This window comes from Durio zibethinus, chromosome 10 (genome assembly GCF_047325235.1).
Source record: "Durio zibethinus cultivar Kanyao isolate XHJ-2024 chromosome 10, ASM4732523v1, whole genome shotgun sequence".
Classification (NCBI taxonomy): Eukaryota; Viridiplantae; Streptophyta; class Magnoliopsida; order Malvales; family Malvaceae; genus Durio; species Durio zibethinus.
In genome coordinates, this window is record NC_143171.1 from 2,798,280 (window position 1) to 2,813,803 (window position 15,524).

A 15,524-nucleotide genomic window follows, 5' to 3' on the forward strand; every position below is an offset into this window, starting at 1 on the left:
TCTAATTAGACACTCAAAATTTATGATTTTTCTTTGTGTGAGTTGGGTTAGCCATGCAAGCCTTTAGTATAAGTGTCTCAACCTAACTCATTGAACCAAAGGATGAACAAATTACAATGCTTTGACAATCCTGAGCTTAAATTTTTTTATTTGTTTTAACAATCCTGATTTTTTTTTTTTTGTTTTAATTATCAATATGTAATCAAAGAGGTTGATTTTCTGTATAAAAGTTTACCTTTCAATCTGTTAGCCAACCATCGCAATCTTTGTCCGGTCAACCATAATTTTAATGTCGCGACTTGGGATTTTGTTTTTTTGTTTTTATTTATTTAGCTAGGAACTTGATTAAAAAACTGTTCTTTTCAAAGAAGATAGAACTAAAGTGGAAAGCAGTATCCCAGAACTCACGTCCAAAAGATGACTAACTGAACTGAAGAAAGTCAAACGCGTTGATTCCTAGCTGATAATCCAATTGCCAATTCCTTGGCGATTTCCTCTCTCCTTTTCTTATATATAGAAAAAATCAATGTTGTCTATCAAAGGGTGGGCTTCCTTTGATCACCCACTTTCTCTTTTCTCCAAAAACCGCGTTTTTTTTGCTTTTAACAGATTGTAAAATGCCTCCAACTTCAGCTCTTAGAATGGAGTTTTTTTGAAGGCTTTTTAAGCTAAGAAAAAGAGTTGAAGACAAAAAAAGAAAGTAAAGATTATGGCAGAGATTAGGTCATATGGCCTTACTAATCAACTGGGTATGTATATAATTGACTCTTCTATCTTCTTGTACTTCTTTTCCAACCAATTTTACGTTATTTTTCTTTTGGGTTTCCAGTGAAAGGTGAATTTTGCTTCTTTTTTTTTTTTTTCACTTTTTTATGATTTACTGGAATTTGCTGTTCAATTTGTCCCCTTTTGCTTATATTTAGCTTATGAGGTGGGTTTTAATTGCATTTCTCTTTTGAATGAAAGATTTGATTTGATAGATAGAAGAAATAGCTTAATTTGAGTCCTTTTATGCGAACAAAAGCATCTTTAAGGAAAAAGGTATTAATTTTTGTTGGAAAGGACTTGGGTCAAAATTGAAAAGGAAATGAAACTGTGCTGACGTTTTTGTATAGAAAATCATTAGGAAGCTTTTTCATTATGAAGTTAATGTGACGGATTTGAGCAATTTGGTGGTTTTTACTTGTTGATTTTAAGTTATTTGCATGGATTTGAATGAACTCTGATCTTGTTTGGTGCAGATATTCAGCAGATACTCATGGAAGCGCAGCACAGGTGGCTACGACCGGCTGAAATATGTGAAATTCTTAAAAATTATAAGAAATTTCGCATCACACCAGAACCTCCACATATGCCACCAAGTATGATCTTTTTAATTGCATTATGATGGTTCATGCTGTTAGGTGATGATAGATTGGTGGTTATTGTGATAACATGAAAAATATTGCTCCTTTGATTCTCGAGTTCTATTTCTCCTGCCATTTAGGATTTATTATCATATTGTTTCAGTTCACATTTCCTAGAGATATCTTTAACTTTGAGATTGCAGTTTTCTTTTCTCAAAAATTCCAGGATGATCCTTCAATTCTTTTAAGCCATTTCTTAGGTACTGTAATTGCATCTAGATTGTGCTTCAGATATAAAACCATTTATTATGTAAATACTCTAGTTAAAATTTTCTCAAACAAACCACGTTATTTTGTTATTTCTTATCATTTCTCAGAATGCGAATCTTGTCCTTTTGTGTATTCTATACTCTAATTTCAGGACAGGTAAAATTACATTTCTGGTTTGACCTCTAAATTTGAATAGCTTATTTGTTCCTAAAATCTACTGATATCTGAATTTTTTAAAAAAAGTTTGGTGTATTAATTTGGCCTCTTCTTTGATTGATAATTTGTTGAGTATGGATAACAAATCACATACAGTTTAGCGCTGGCTAGTACTTTTTTTTAAGATTACTTATTTTGGATTAGATTGATCATCTCTCCAATAATGAGCATAGCACATTTACTACTAGTAATTAATGGTTGCTTTGATATTTTAAATGTGCTAACATTCCAAATTGAGTTCTCCAAACATAAGATGTTTCTATTTTCAGGTGGTTCACTCTTTCTTTTTGATCGAAAGGTACTGAGATACTTTAGAAAGGATGGTCATAACTGGAGGAAGAAGAAGGATGGGAAAACAGTGAAGGAAGCTCACGAGAGACTTAAGGTAAGAATTAATGATGATTCATCTTGTTGTCCATTTTTCTGAAAGCAGGAACCACTCTAAATTTGATACCTTACAGCTATCTGCTAGTAACTTTCTTTTCTATATCTTTTTGAATTCTTTTGATGGGAAGAAGGAACACATGTATGAAATTTTCTGTTCTTCTAGTGAAAAACATTGGACAAATGTTATCTTTTCAGGCTGGAAGCATTGATGTTCTGCATTGCTACTATGCTCATGGAGAAGATAACGAAAATTTTCAAAGACGCAGTTATTGGATGCTTGAAGAGTGAGTCTTTAAAAGTTTATGTACCAAGTGATGATAGATGTTTTGACAATATTGTGTGTGTGCAAATTTGTATTCTTATGTTCTAATTAAATAATTAAGTACTCACTTTTAGTCACTCTTTGTATACTTAGTTTATTGTAGTTTATTGTACTCAAAGAAATTATAGTTAAATGTGATCTTTAAAAAAAAAAATCCTCTACTTTGGAGTTCCATGGAGCAGATAGTGTAAAGGTAGGTGATGAAGACACTGAGATTTTAAAATTATCATAGTGAATCCCACCTTGAAGATTCACGTGATCCTTTTTTTCTTGTTCTTGAAAATTATACACATCCCTTGAATTTTTCTATTACTAGAATTTGAACCTAGGATTTAATTTATTTCATGTCAGTTAAGCTGATGCAAAGAGGAAATTCTTTACACATTATTGAATTTTTTAGTTTTGCTAATGCCTGTAGTCTACCCTTTTCATTTTCTCTCTTTTTCCATCGATAGGATGGTTCTATATTACATGCTTCACAAATTTTGATCTATTGTTTCTACATTCAAAAGATAGCTGTTAGATTTAATCAAAATTTGAAATTCTGTTGATCACTTTGATATTCTACTCTAAAACTAGGAAAACTTACTCAAAATTGAACTCGTATCTATACCTTTCAACAAGGTTATCATAAGGTGATATGAAACGTAAGATTCCTTGTATTTTCACGGTGTTTTTTGCATTATGTAGTAGAATATTTAATGAGCTGTGTGTTAAGTTTGTGGAGATTCTAATTTTAGCAATCAATTCTGCTAATGCGAATCATGGTTTATTGGTTTGAAATGCACGTGCTATTTGCTTGAAACTGTGATTAGTTTCTCTGTTGCAGTACTAATTTAAGGAATCCCTCATCAGTTGCTGACATAACTCACTACTATATGTAGGGATCTCTCACACATTGTTTTTGTCCACTATCGAGAAGTAAAGGTTAGACCTTATTCTATCACTTTTTCTATTTACTTCCTGCTTCTGCTTGTCCATCATTTGAAAGAACTATGAAAATTTCTTTATAATTTATACCTATTTATTTTTAGCTTTAGATGATCGTCTGGGTGCAGAATCATCAATGTTAGCTACCCAGCCAAAATGGAATTTTAAAAGTTGGTGTAAACAGAAGTAGCAGCTTTTCATTCCTTGACATTTTTCTTGCTTTTTCTTTTAGGAATTGAACTGGTGCTGCCAGATTTCCTGAAACAAGTTGATACCTTCAATTATATTCGTTTTCATTTCATTTTTTCATTGAGCATGCAAAATTTCAGGTGGTCAAAACATAGTTTTCTTGGCTTCAATTAAGGATAAATATTGCATTTTGTACTCTGTTGATGGTGTGATATCGATTATCATATGCTTATACTTTCTTTTCTTTTTTTTCATATACATATTTGAGTTCGAATTATCTAGGAGTATGCGTTTATAGTTTGTTACATTTATATTTGCCAGCAATTCATGTTAGCTCTTGTTCTCTACCATGCTCAATTGGATAGAGCCTTATCTTCTTTGGCCATAACCTTATAAACTTTATATTTCCTTTGTAGCTATTCCCACTATTTGTCCTACCTCTTCCCCTTTATTTTCTTTAGCTATTTCCATCTGAGCTGTGTGGCTATCTCTGCCTTGAATGATGTTCTTTTTTTTCCTTTACATGTTCTACTGTCTTTTTGGGGCCATTAACTTGGACCAACTTGCATTAGCTGTTGAAATTGTCCCCTTTGTACTAGGACTAGCCATTCTATACCATTTCCCCAATCTTGTTCTGAATTAGGAAAAGAAATTTTCTTAAACAGCCTTTAAGGGAGCAGACTGGAAATAGAGGGGATTAAAGGCTACTAATTCATATATTTTCCCATCCTTTTCTCTATTGGTAGCTCCTTTTAAAGAGCATTAGCATCTGAACAACTAAACTAAAACATTGATCCTGAATTGCTTCTCTATTGGCAACAAAGGGCACATAATGTAATTGTATATCTTCAAATACATTTCTTGACTGTGAACCTAATATTTACATTGTTAATTGAATTCAATACTTATCGCATTCTCTAGTGCTTTCAATAAGTTGATTAAACATGAAGTGCCATTTTTGTAATATTCTGTTTTTACTTTCTGAAATTTTGTCAGGGAAATAGGACATATTTTAACCACATCAAAGAGACTGAAGGAACTATTCCATATTCCCCAGAAACTGAAGGAATTATACACAATTCTGAGGTGGAAAGTTCTATGTCTTCCAGTTTTCATCCCACTAATGGTCAAATTCCTTCACAAACAGTGGATACAACAAGCATGAACAGTTTGCAAGCATCAGAATATGAAGATGCCGAATCAGGTGTGTTTATTTTAGCTAATTATGGCTTAATTTTTTAATAAATGATTAGGTGCTAATTTTATGTAATTTTGAATATGTTATTTGGCTTTTGTGGATAATGCATGCATTATTCTATGTCTTACTCTTACCAATGAAGATGATATGTGATGCAGTCTATAATCATCAAGCAAGTTCACAGTTTCACTCTTTTCTTGAGTCACAACAGCCTGTTGTGGGGAGGATTGATACTGGATTCTCTGATCCATATGTTCATGTGTCACATTCAAGTATGCTAATTGTTTGATTTTGTGTTTTTCCATATTTTTAGTGTTGATTTGCCCTTTCAATTTTTGCTAACTACTGGTCTTTGCGGCGAACAGATGATTATCATGGAAAGCCATCAGGCACTGCTTTTCGACTTACCCAACCAGATAAGGATAGCGGGAATAATGATGCTGGAATAACATATGAGCCCCAGCAGAACCATGATTTCACTTCATGGGAGGATGTGTTGGAAAATTGTACTCCTGGGGTTGAATCTGCACAATATAAGCCACCATTTTCCTTAAAACAACATGAGACCATGGGGCAGCTATTTGAAAACAGCTTTCTTAAAAAGGAGTTTGAGAATCAATCACCTGCTCGAGAAGAGTGGCAGGTAATGGAGTGATTTACCTTGTTTAGCGTATGTAAGTTCAAAGTGCAAACGGTAGTTTCTAAAATCATGAATTCTTCTTTGCAATGGTTGTCTGAGATAATGGCTTTGAAAGTTTTTGCTTACTACAGGCTAAGAGTTGGATTGCAATATTTTAAAGAAAAGGCATTAATAGTGGCAATTAAGGTTATGTTTGCTGTAATTGCAAAAAGTGGTACTTTAAAGCCTATAACCTTTTGTGATATGCAGTAGCTGCATTGCTGCAGTTTCATGCTTCAGGCTGGGTGTATATGCTACCTTTTCTTCTTCCAATTAAATACTTTTAATTTGTCCTCTAAACAGGCTTCTGATGCTGATTCTTCTCATTTAGCAAAGTGGGGATTGGACCAGAAGTTGCATCAAGACTTGAGATATGATCTTACTTGTAGATCTCATGAACAAGAAGTTAATCACCATGTGCATCCAGAAAAGCAACATGATCATTCTAGACAAAATAATCAACTGACAGATCCCTCAAATGGAAACCATGGATATGTTTCTAAACCAGATTTAGAGAGCCGTTTGACACTGGAGGGGAAATCCATTTACTCTTCTGCTATGAGACAGCATTTATTTGATGGTTCTTTAGCAGAAGAAGGTCTGAAGAAGCTTGATAGTTTCAACCGCTGGATGACTAAAGAACTTGGAGATGTAGATGAATCACACACGAAGTCCAGTTCTGGGGCCTACTGGGATGAGGTTGAAGGTCAAAATGGGGTTGATGTTTCCACTCAGGGGCAATTGGATACCTTTATGCTGGGTCCTTCCCTCTCCCACGATCAGCTTTATAGCATTATTGATTTTTCACCGAATTGGGCATATGCAAACTCTGAAATCAAGGTAGGTTGTAAAAATGTTTCATGCAAAGTGAGTGAGCAGTGAAATATCAACTGTTCACTGACAATGCAGAAATACTGATGAATTAGTTCCTCACTGGAGTGGCATGCAAAAACTACTTGTTTTCTTATGTATTAACTTCTTTTCTTTCCCCCTAATTTCTTCATTTCATACAGGTCCTCATAATAGGAAGGTTCTTGAAGAGTGGAGATGAGGCCAAAAATTATAAGTGGTCATGCATGTTTGGGGAAGTAGAAGTTCCAGCAGAGGTCATAGCAGATGGTGTTCTCCGATGCCACACTCCAGGACATGAGGCTGGCAGGGTTCCCTTCTATGTCACTTGCTCCAACAGATTAGCTTGTAGTGAAGTCAGAGAGTTTGAATACCGAGTCAGTCATATCCAAGATATAGATGCTGTGGATCACCCTAGCAGTAATGCAATTGAAATTCTTGATATGCGATTTGGTAGATTATTGTGCCTTGCCGCCAGTTCTCCCAATTCTAACACCTATAACATAGCTGATATATCTCACTTCAGCAGTAAAATCAATTCATTGCTGAAGGAGGACGTAGAGGAATGGAACCAGATGTTGAGGCTTAACCCAGGGGAAGATTTTTTCCCAGAAAAAATTAAGCAGCAGCTGCTTCAGAAGCTACTCAAAGAGAGGTTGCGTGTTTGGCTCTTGCAGAAGATAGCTGAAGGTGGAAAAGGCCCTAGTATATTGGATGAGGGTGGCCAAGGTGTTTTACATTTTGCAGCTGCTCTTGGTTATGATTGGGCCTTAGAACCCACTATAGTTGCTGGTGTGAGTGTTAACTTCAGGGATGTAAATGGATGGACTGCACTTCATTGGGCAGCATCTTCTGGCAGGTAAGCAACTTGAAAATCAAAATAAAATGTTCCCTCATATCACTTTTCTTCTTCATCTTTTCGACTATTTTCCTCATCTTCCTTTTTTACACAAGGAAGGGTATTTTAGGCTGTAGGGTTGCCCTTGGTATGAATTTATTGAACGGAAAGAATCATCAAGTAAAATGGAGCATGCAAAACAAATTTGTAGGTGATGCATAGGCTTCCAAACATAATGGTCGCTAGGCTAGTTTTTCTTAGGTTCAATGATACTTATGTTACTTTAGTTTATCTATGTATTATATCAATTATGTAACTATTTTAGTCTCTCTGGCGTCTGCTGACAATGGACTGTCTTTAACATCAGAGAACGCACAGTTGCTTCCCTTATTTCATTGGGTGCAGCTCCTGGAGCATTGACAGATCCAACGCCTGAATATCTTTTAGGCAGAACACCTGCTGACCTGGCCTCAGCCAATGGACATAAAGGAATTTCTGGTTATCTTGCAGAATTTGATTTGAGTTACCACCTTATATCCCTCAATTTGGATAAACAAGACAGTAATGATACCACAGATTCTGGAGCAGATGTGCTACAGAAAATTTTGGAACAAAACACAGCTCCACTCAGCTATGGGGATGCTTCAGATGGCCCGTCAGTAAAGGACTCATTAGCTGCTGTTCGTAATGCCACTCAAGCTGCTGCTCGTATTCATCAAGTCTTCAGGGTGCAGTCCTTCCAAAAAAGGCAGTTAAAAGAGTATGGCGACGATAAATTTGGAATGTCAGATGAGCATGCACTTTCACTTATAGCGGTTAAATCAAACAAGCCTGGACAACATGATGAGCATGTGCATGCTGCTGCCATTCGCATACAAAAAAAGTTCCGCGGTTGGAAAGGAAGAAAAGAATTTTTGATAATCCGCCAACGCATTGTCAAGATTCAGGTTCGTTGCAATTGCTGCTTTATTTTATCAGCTTTTGTGGTTCTTGCTTTAAATTCAGTCATCCCACTCCCCCATTCTCCAACAAGGATTTTCCTTAACAAGCATAATTGCTGAACCCTAACTTTTAGCTTCTCTTTTCTTTATTTTTATGAAAGGCTCATGTAAGAGGCCACCAGGTCAGGAAAAACTATAGGAAGATAGTTTGGTCAGTTGGAATTGTGGAGAAGGTGATCTTGCGTTGGAGACGGAAACGAAGTGGCTTACGTGGATTCAAACCGGAAACAGTCACTGAAGGCCCTAGCATACTTGCAACCTCAAAGGAAGATGACTATGATTTCCTGAAAAAAGGCCGGAAGCAAACGGAAGAAAGGTTACAGAAGGCACTTGCCAGAGTTAAATCCATGGCCCAGAATCCTGCAGGCAGAGATCAATATAGTAGGATGAAGAATGTCGTCACTGAGATACAAGAGAAGGTAATTGAAATGATCTCTCTTAACATATCTGAGTTTTTACTTTTGCTTTCGCGAACTGGCTGACCAAGATCTAGGTATTTCATGTATCTATCAGTATTAGGAATTAATTGCATGCATGAAAATGACAACTTCTCTCTTTGCATTAACTGGACAGGTCATGTACGATAAGCTTCTCAGCCGTGCAGGAGAAACAACGGGTTTGGATGAAGACTTAATTGACCTAGAAAAACTGTTAGACGATGACAATTCCATGCACACAGCGCCTTGAGTGAATGTAAATCTTGTTTGACTTGTAGCTGGTATACCATTATCTGTTTACCTTAATGGTAAGTCTGAACAGAATTCATCTGTCAATGTCTTAAGAAACCGATTCATCAAGTTGATCCTTTACTCATCACTTGGGTTGGGATCACAACTACAATGTCCATTGTTCTCTTTTACTTCTGATATTCAAATACTGATATTTAAAAAAAAAAAAAAAAACACTGAAAAGCCATGAAACTATTAAGTTGGAAGCAATTCCAATTGCATTGCTAATGTTAAAACATTCTCAACCATGAAGAATACAAACTGTCTGTGATATTCTCACACCATATACACTGCTCTATTTTCCTCTTATTCTGAAAAAAACAAAAGGACAGTGTGCTTAAACCATCCACTGTACATGGCAACAACCTAAGTATACATTTTTTTCACAACCCACATCACCTCACTGATATCTGCCAGCTCATTCCACAAGGTTGGAAAAATATTATAAAAAAAAAGTTGAAAAAAATTAACAAGCATAGACAAGTAAAGAAAAATGAGGTCTGAGTGATTAGAATACCTAGTCATTGTAACTCATGGAAAAACGAAACCACCTTCTCAGCTCTTGTTGTTTGCACCAACAAGGCTTTCATAAAATAAGATATACCCGTGATCTGTATTACTTGAGTACTCCTGGGCCGAACCAAAAAATGTCTGAACAGCAGATTCATCAATCATCTCCACATTTTCGTCGTCAAAAAATAACCAGTGGTTGTGGCTTTTCACCAGGCTAACGTAGTGCCCATGGTTAGGTCCACTTCCCACGTGAACAACTACAGCAAATAGAGAATACTCGGAATCTGCATCTTCAACAGTATTGCTTAGCTTCAGCTCAAGTGGAAACACAACACGGTAGGAGAGCTTCTTGTACCGGCCAAGCTGCTCAATGTACTTGAACCGCTTCAAATGGATAACCAGGATGTGAGGAGGCTTCTTTATCTTCATTCTCTTCTGGGCTTCTTGCAAACTGTGAGTAAATCAATGTCATCCATAATTATTCCTTTCTGAATGTTTATCATTAAAATGACTGTATGATATGCATCTTTGGAACCATCAAAATATTAAGACTTTACGCTTTGTATCTAGTAACAAACTATTTATGAAGAGAAAAACGTTAAATGCACCATGCAACTTTGATGTTTGAACCATTAAGAAAAATGTATAATCATAAGGCATGCATGTTTTGCATCTTCTTCTAAAAATGAATATCTCATTTAAGTGCATGACCAGAATTTACCTCTTTTGCTAACAAAACCTCAAGTTTACATATTTGGTATTGGCCGGTCAGTCTGAAAATCTTATACAGGGTTGACAGGAGTCAAGTGAAATATTTTTTGTCAATGTAAACTACTTTTACAAGATGAATCATAAACCATGTGAGAAGAAAACAAGCACTATTCAATTACAAAATAAAATACATCAAGTGATGCAAGAAAACACATATGAAGGAAATTTACCTGCAGCATTTGTCACAGAAAAATTTGTCCTCAGCATTCAATGTCTCAGTAGAACTAAAATTTTTCAAACAGCTAGTTATTGAGCTGTTCTGCTCAATATCAAGGCTCAAGTCAAAGAAAGTTTCATCTCTTGCTGTCACTGTCTCACATCGCAAGCATCTTGTCTCATTGGTAAGTATTCCCTGTCTCAAATTGCCCCATGAGATAATGAGATTCTTCCTAAAATACATGAATGCAAACACATGGAAACCCACACACATACACAAAGAGGAACTTAGATAGGAGGGAAAAAGGGTGTCAATAGATAATCAACAAATAAACTGAAAATGTATAGTATGCATTGTCAACCAAGCATTCCTTCATAAACATTGTCAACAAATAAGCCGTTGAAGAGAAGAAGATAGAGGCAGTCATCATTTCATTGTTGTTATTTATGGCTTATAAATGAAACATCATAATTGTATATAAAAGTAAAAGAAAAGCAGAAATGCATGTACCAATGATGATGCAGCCTACATACAACGAGCAAAAAAGGGGCTTAGCTATGATGCCTTGAAGCATTTCCAGATAGTAATGCTTGTACTTGATTCACTTTCTCTATCTATTAGTGCACAGATTAGATTAATTTTTCTACACAGACGATTTCAAGACCTAATACATTCCCACAATTTTTGTCCTGTGACTGAGGTTACAAGTTATGGTATCTTATGATTTGTTTTAGATATACCCAACAATTTCATCTTTATTTCACATCAAGAAAAGTAAATACAGCATAACACTAAAACTATTGATCAGAATGTAGGAATATAACTAGCAAACTCACCTGAAAATTCTTATGTACCCAGGTAACTAGAGGCTCTTTTTGAACACCATTTGCCTGAGGATTCTTTGGCCCATTTGCAATCTTTTCAGATGGTGATGAAGTTTCTGCCTCATTTTTTGCTGCTTGAGCCTCTTTCTCCAGTATGTCAACAAGTTCATTTAGTAAAAAATTCAAGAACTCATGAGCATCCTACCAAAAAAAGAAAAAAGAGAGACAAAACAGTTATTCTCTTCTGCATTCTCCATTAAAGATAATAAATAAAAGTCAATGTTTTTGTTGAAATGCCAGGAAAATACTACAACATTAAACTAATTGAAACCTTGAATCAAGCAAAAGTGATCCTTAACTTAGACGAAGTGAATGAGGTAATTGAGCCAAAAAATATAAAGCACTCTACTACCTGGTGCATATAGCTTCGGAAAAGCTCATTTTGCTTCTTCAATCTCTGTACAAAGCGCTTTGGAGCAATGACACCTGTTTTCTTCTTCTGTGAACTTATCTGAACACAAAGAACAACCAGCTGTTGGACCCAGTAGGAATCAAGTAAAAACCAAATATGTAGCACAAGTATCTACAGGATAGGGAGAAGTGGAGGAAAGATATAATATAGCTGTTAATAACCTTTGCTAAAAACAGAAAAGAATCATCTTCACAACTTTAGCTGAAATTTCGGACTCTAAGGCCAAAAACAAAAAACTTGAACAAAACATTTTGTATGCATCTAAGCAATGTCCTAAAAAATAATATTCTGCAAATATTGAAGTATCCAACCAAACCCCTTAAAAAAGAGTTAAGGAAAGAAACAGAAAAAGAGAAGCAGTTATGTTAAAGGAACTCTGGCAAAGGAGCATAAAGCAGAACATACACGGTGCATTGAAGTATAAAAGATAATACTCTACAATTATTGAAGTATCAAACCAAACCCTTTAAAAAAGAATTAAGGAAAGAAGCAGAAAAAAAAGAAGCAGTTATGAGAAAGGAACTCCAGAAAAAGGAACATAAAGCAGAACTTACACACTGCATAGAATATGATAGGATTTACAGATAAAAATGATTTATCTAATGTTAAAAGAGACTTTAAAAAAAAAAATGCACACATCATTCCTTCTTATATAAAGCCAGTTCCACATGCAAATGTGATAAAAGACTTATAGTAGTAAGCCATTTAACAACAATAGTAATATTTATTTATGATCACATCGTGTCAAAAGGTTGCATAGGAACAATTTTCATCACGTCATGAAGATGATATCTTGAGTTTCATACTTCTAACTCATTGCACATGGGCTCCTGGCATGTCTAACAATAAAAGAAAAAAACTATTACATGAATCACTTCATAGGACCATTCTTGGAAATCAAGGTCAAGACTAGAACAAGGCATTGCAGCTTATGCACATTGTTATGGTAAAAAAGAAAAGAAAAACTAATGATGATATTTGGTTTGAACATCATTTGAAAAGAAATGCTTTGACTTTTCAGAAAAAAGATAATAAATTGCAATACAACTAGCTTAGTATAAGATAAACTACCACCAACGCAGAAAAAACAATCTACTCTAAAGAACTAGTGGTTGCTCATCAAAGATAGAGGAGGACTACCCAATAACGCTACACTTCTAGTGGAGCTATTACCTGTGTAAACAGATCAGCCAAGCATGTCAAAAGATTATCTTCAGCGTCAGCACCATTTTTATTACTTGAATAATATTCTAGCAGCTGTTCACGAAATGGGACACAAAAATAAAGTGCCTGAAAATTTTGAGAAAATGAAATGTGACTATTAGGATTGTTGAAGCTGAGAGGGCATTGTTGCCCTACAATTTTAAACAAAAAATCCAACACTCAATATGTTAACATAAAAACTATTCAGACTTCCATATCCTTCCCAAATGACCATACATGTGCTAATCATGTGAAATTTGTTACAAATCAAGGAATAAAATAGAGTATCAGCAAAGATCTCAGAGTCCCAACGTGCAAATGAAAAAAAATTAATAGGAACAAAAGAGCCTGGCAATGAGTACATAGCACTTAACCACTACAGTAGCATTCACTCAGAAACAACTGTTCAAACAATTCAGATGTTGTGTAATCTAAGTCAACCAATCAACGCCACATGAAACTTCAAAATACAAAAGCGATCATACCATGCATAAACTAATCTAACCAAATAAATTTCTAATATTTCACATAACTGACCTTCACAAACAAAGAAACAAAGCAATAAGGATGAAAGATGAAATGTAAATTACCTTAATAGTAATGATGAATTGGATAATAATTTATTTATCACCAACAACATCCAACCCTAGACTACTTTCCTTTTATAATATTAGTTGCCATCTATCGTGGCCAATATCTGGTCTACACCATCTCAGCAAGCATATCTAAAATCTAAACCTTCTAATTTCAATCTAAATTGTGACAACCACGCTGCCTGAATGCAGCACAGCATGCAATTACCAGAGAAATGCACTGCTAAACATGAAAAAGATAGAATCAAAACTAACTAATTCGCTTCACGGTTTTCCCAAATTTACTTACTTTACTGCTATCAGTGGGTCAAATGAACACATTATCAAAACATTAACAAGGGATTACCAGATAAATGCTACAGCAATCAAAAAGTACAAACCTTGAATAATTGCAAACAAAACAATAAGAAACATGTACCACAATAGATTTGCATAACAAATCGTTCAAAGCTTAAAATTCAAAATCAATCTAGTTCAAAATATTAGAATTAATATAAACTATCAAATTCAACATTATTTAAAAAAGAAAAAGAAAGATAAATCGAATTAGATTCAAATTTGAATTCTTATTAGAAAAAAGGAGAATAGAAAAAAAAAAAAAAAAAAAGAAGAAAAACCTGCAAAACGCTGTTACAATAACAAGTGTTGCCAAAGTTTTCAAGGCCAAAATATCGTTCGCCTTCAGGGAACTGGTCACCCAAAGCTTTCTCGAGTTTCGAACCTGCCGCGCCCATTTATAAATTAACTTTGTCTACAACTCGAACTCAGATCTTCTTACGACCGATTCAACTCAGCGATTCTATCTCTCCATTCACGATTGGCTCTATCTCGCTCTCTTCTTCCGTTTGATTTGAATTTGGCTTAGGGTTTGTTTGGCGGAAGGGAGGAAAAAATTAATTTGTTTTTTGTTTTTCTATTTCCCGTTGGGGCGGTGAAACTGAGCCAAAGGAAATGAGGGTTTGTTTTTGTTCTGTGTTGGGAGAGACGAACGGAAATAAAGAAGGAAAAAAAAATGGTGGTATAAAACATAAAAAAAATTAATTAATTAATAAATTATAGTACCAAAAGGTATGGGAAAAAATTAACTTATCAAAAAAATTTAAATAAAAATAAAATACTATTGACGACGCTTTCTTATTTGCGATTGCCAGTGCCACTCAAGGTCACGTGATGCCAAGCTGTAAGATGAAGTGTATGGGATTTTGTATATTTCCTTCAAAAGGGAAAATCTTAAATCATATTTTAAATTATGTTAAAATTCAACGAGTATGATTGTATAATTATATTTCAATTAATTAATTAATTATTCAATTAATATAATTTGATTATAATATAATAATTTATTATCAAATTAATTATATAAATGTAAGATTCAATTATGATATAATTTTTAAAAATTTTTTAAAAAATATAAATAAATTGAAATAAATTTTCATTAATGCTATGTAAAGAAGCCTCAGTCCTTTGTGATCCTACACGTAAAAAATTTACTTAAAAATAATTTTTGAATTCTGACATGTGCTTTAAATAAAAAAAAAATTATTATTAGTTATTGAATTGAATGTTTGTTGGTTAAAAAATAAATTTTCTTATTTTAAAATCATTGATATGTTAGCTAGGCTTAGTTCCATTTACATCATCATTCCTCTTTTTTAAAATTATTTTCTGACTAGTCATGCAATAAGAAATAATAATCATTTTTCATTTTTTTAAAGCACTATATACATATATATATATATATTTGAAATGTATAAACTATATTTTTTAAAATTATAAATACAAAAAGTTTTAAAAGTATTATATCATTGACAAAAAAATAAATATTATATTTATATACAATAAATATTAATAAATAATCTATTAACAAACTAAAATATAATTAAATAATCAAATCTACAATTATAGCACTTTAAAAATATATTTTTTTAAAAAAATTTATGATTAAACGAAAATTTCGTTGGTCAATATACATTTTATACTTATTAATTAATATATCTGACAATATTGGATTGGGAATTAAATACATGTGAGACAACCA

The 15,524-nt window shown here is 34.0% G+C and overlaps 2 protein-coding genes across 4 annotated transcripts; one reads left to right on the forward strand and one right to left on the reverse strand.

The window, feature by feature from the left end:
- The first annotated feature begins 355 nt into the window (after positions 1-355).
- LOC111292222 (calmodulin-binding transcription activator 3-like) lies at positions 356-11,512 on the forward strand. 2 transcript variants are annotated; one of them, XR_016345556.1, is made up of 14 exons: positions 356-749; positions 1,242-1,361; positions 2,102-2,217; positions 2,415-2,503; positions 3,426-3,468; positions 4,657-4,864; positions 5,017-5,130; positions 5,224-5,501; positions 5,841-6,377; positions 6,551-7,245; positions 7,592-8,171; positions 8,327-8,644; positions 8,799-8,970; positions 9,680-11,512. XR_016345556.1 is itself a non-coding variant. In XM_022884479.2 (13 exons), exons 1-13 carry the CDS (start codon positions 710-712, stop codon positions 8,910-8,912), a joined length of 3,252 nt encoding a protein of 1,083 aa, XP_022740214.2. In that variant the 5' UTR covers positions 356-709; the 3' UTR covers positions 8,913-9,091. The 2 variants fall into 2 exon arrangements, 1 of the variants encoding a protein (XP_022740214.2); XM_022884479.2 differs by lacking the exon at positions 9,680-11,512 and having other exon boundaries at positions 8,799-9,091.
- On the reverse strand, positions 9,149-14,513 carry LOC111292223 (ubiquitin carboxyl-terminal hydrolase 3). Of its 2 annotated transcripts, XM_022884480.2 has the most exons (6): positions 14,104-14,513; positions 12,864-12,980; positions 11,631-11,729; positions 11,231-11,419; positions 10,408-10,589; positions 9,149-9,917 (listed from the first exon to the last, which is right to left on the reverse strand). In XM_022884480.2, exons 1-6 carry the CDS (start codon positions 14,218-14,220, stop codon positions 9,509-9,511), a joined length of 1,113 nt encoding a protein of 370 aa, XP_022740215.2. In that variant the 5' UTR covers positions 14,221-14,513; the 3' UTR covers positions 9,149-9,508. The 2 variants fall into 2 exon arrangements, with proteins under 2 accessions (XP_022740215.2, XP_022740217.2); XM_022884482.2 differs by lacking the exon at positions 12,864-12,980 and having other exon boundaries at positions 14,104-14,508.
- Positions 14,514-15,524: the final 1,011 nt, after the last annotated feature.

Coding starts and splice junctions, on each gene's coding strand:
- LOC111292222 (XM_022884479.2), top strand. CDS start 710: ATGGCAGAGATTAGGTCATATGGCCTTACTAATCAACTGG. Junction 2,218..2,414: donor AAGCTCACGAGAGACTTAAG/GTAAGAATTAAT, acceptor TTATCTTTTCAG/GCTGGAAGCATTGATGTTCT. Junction 8,645..8,798: donor TCACTGAGATACAAGAGAAG/GTAATTGAAATG, acceptor TTAACTGGACAG/GTCATGTACGATAAGCTTCT.
- LOC111292223 (XM_022884480.2), bottom strand. CDS start 14,220: ATGGGCGCGGCAGGTTCGAAACTCGAGAAAGCTTTGGGTGACCAGTTC. Junction 11,730..12,863: donor TGGCTGATCTGTTTACACAG/GTAATAGCTCCA, acceptor CTTTGTGTTCAG/ATAAGTTCACAGAAGAAGAA. Junction 10,590..11,230: donor GGGTACATAAGAATTTTCAG/GTGAGTTTGCTA, acceptor AATTTGAGACAG/GGAATACTTACCAATGAGAC.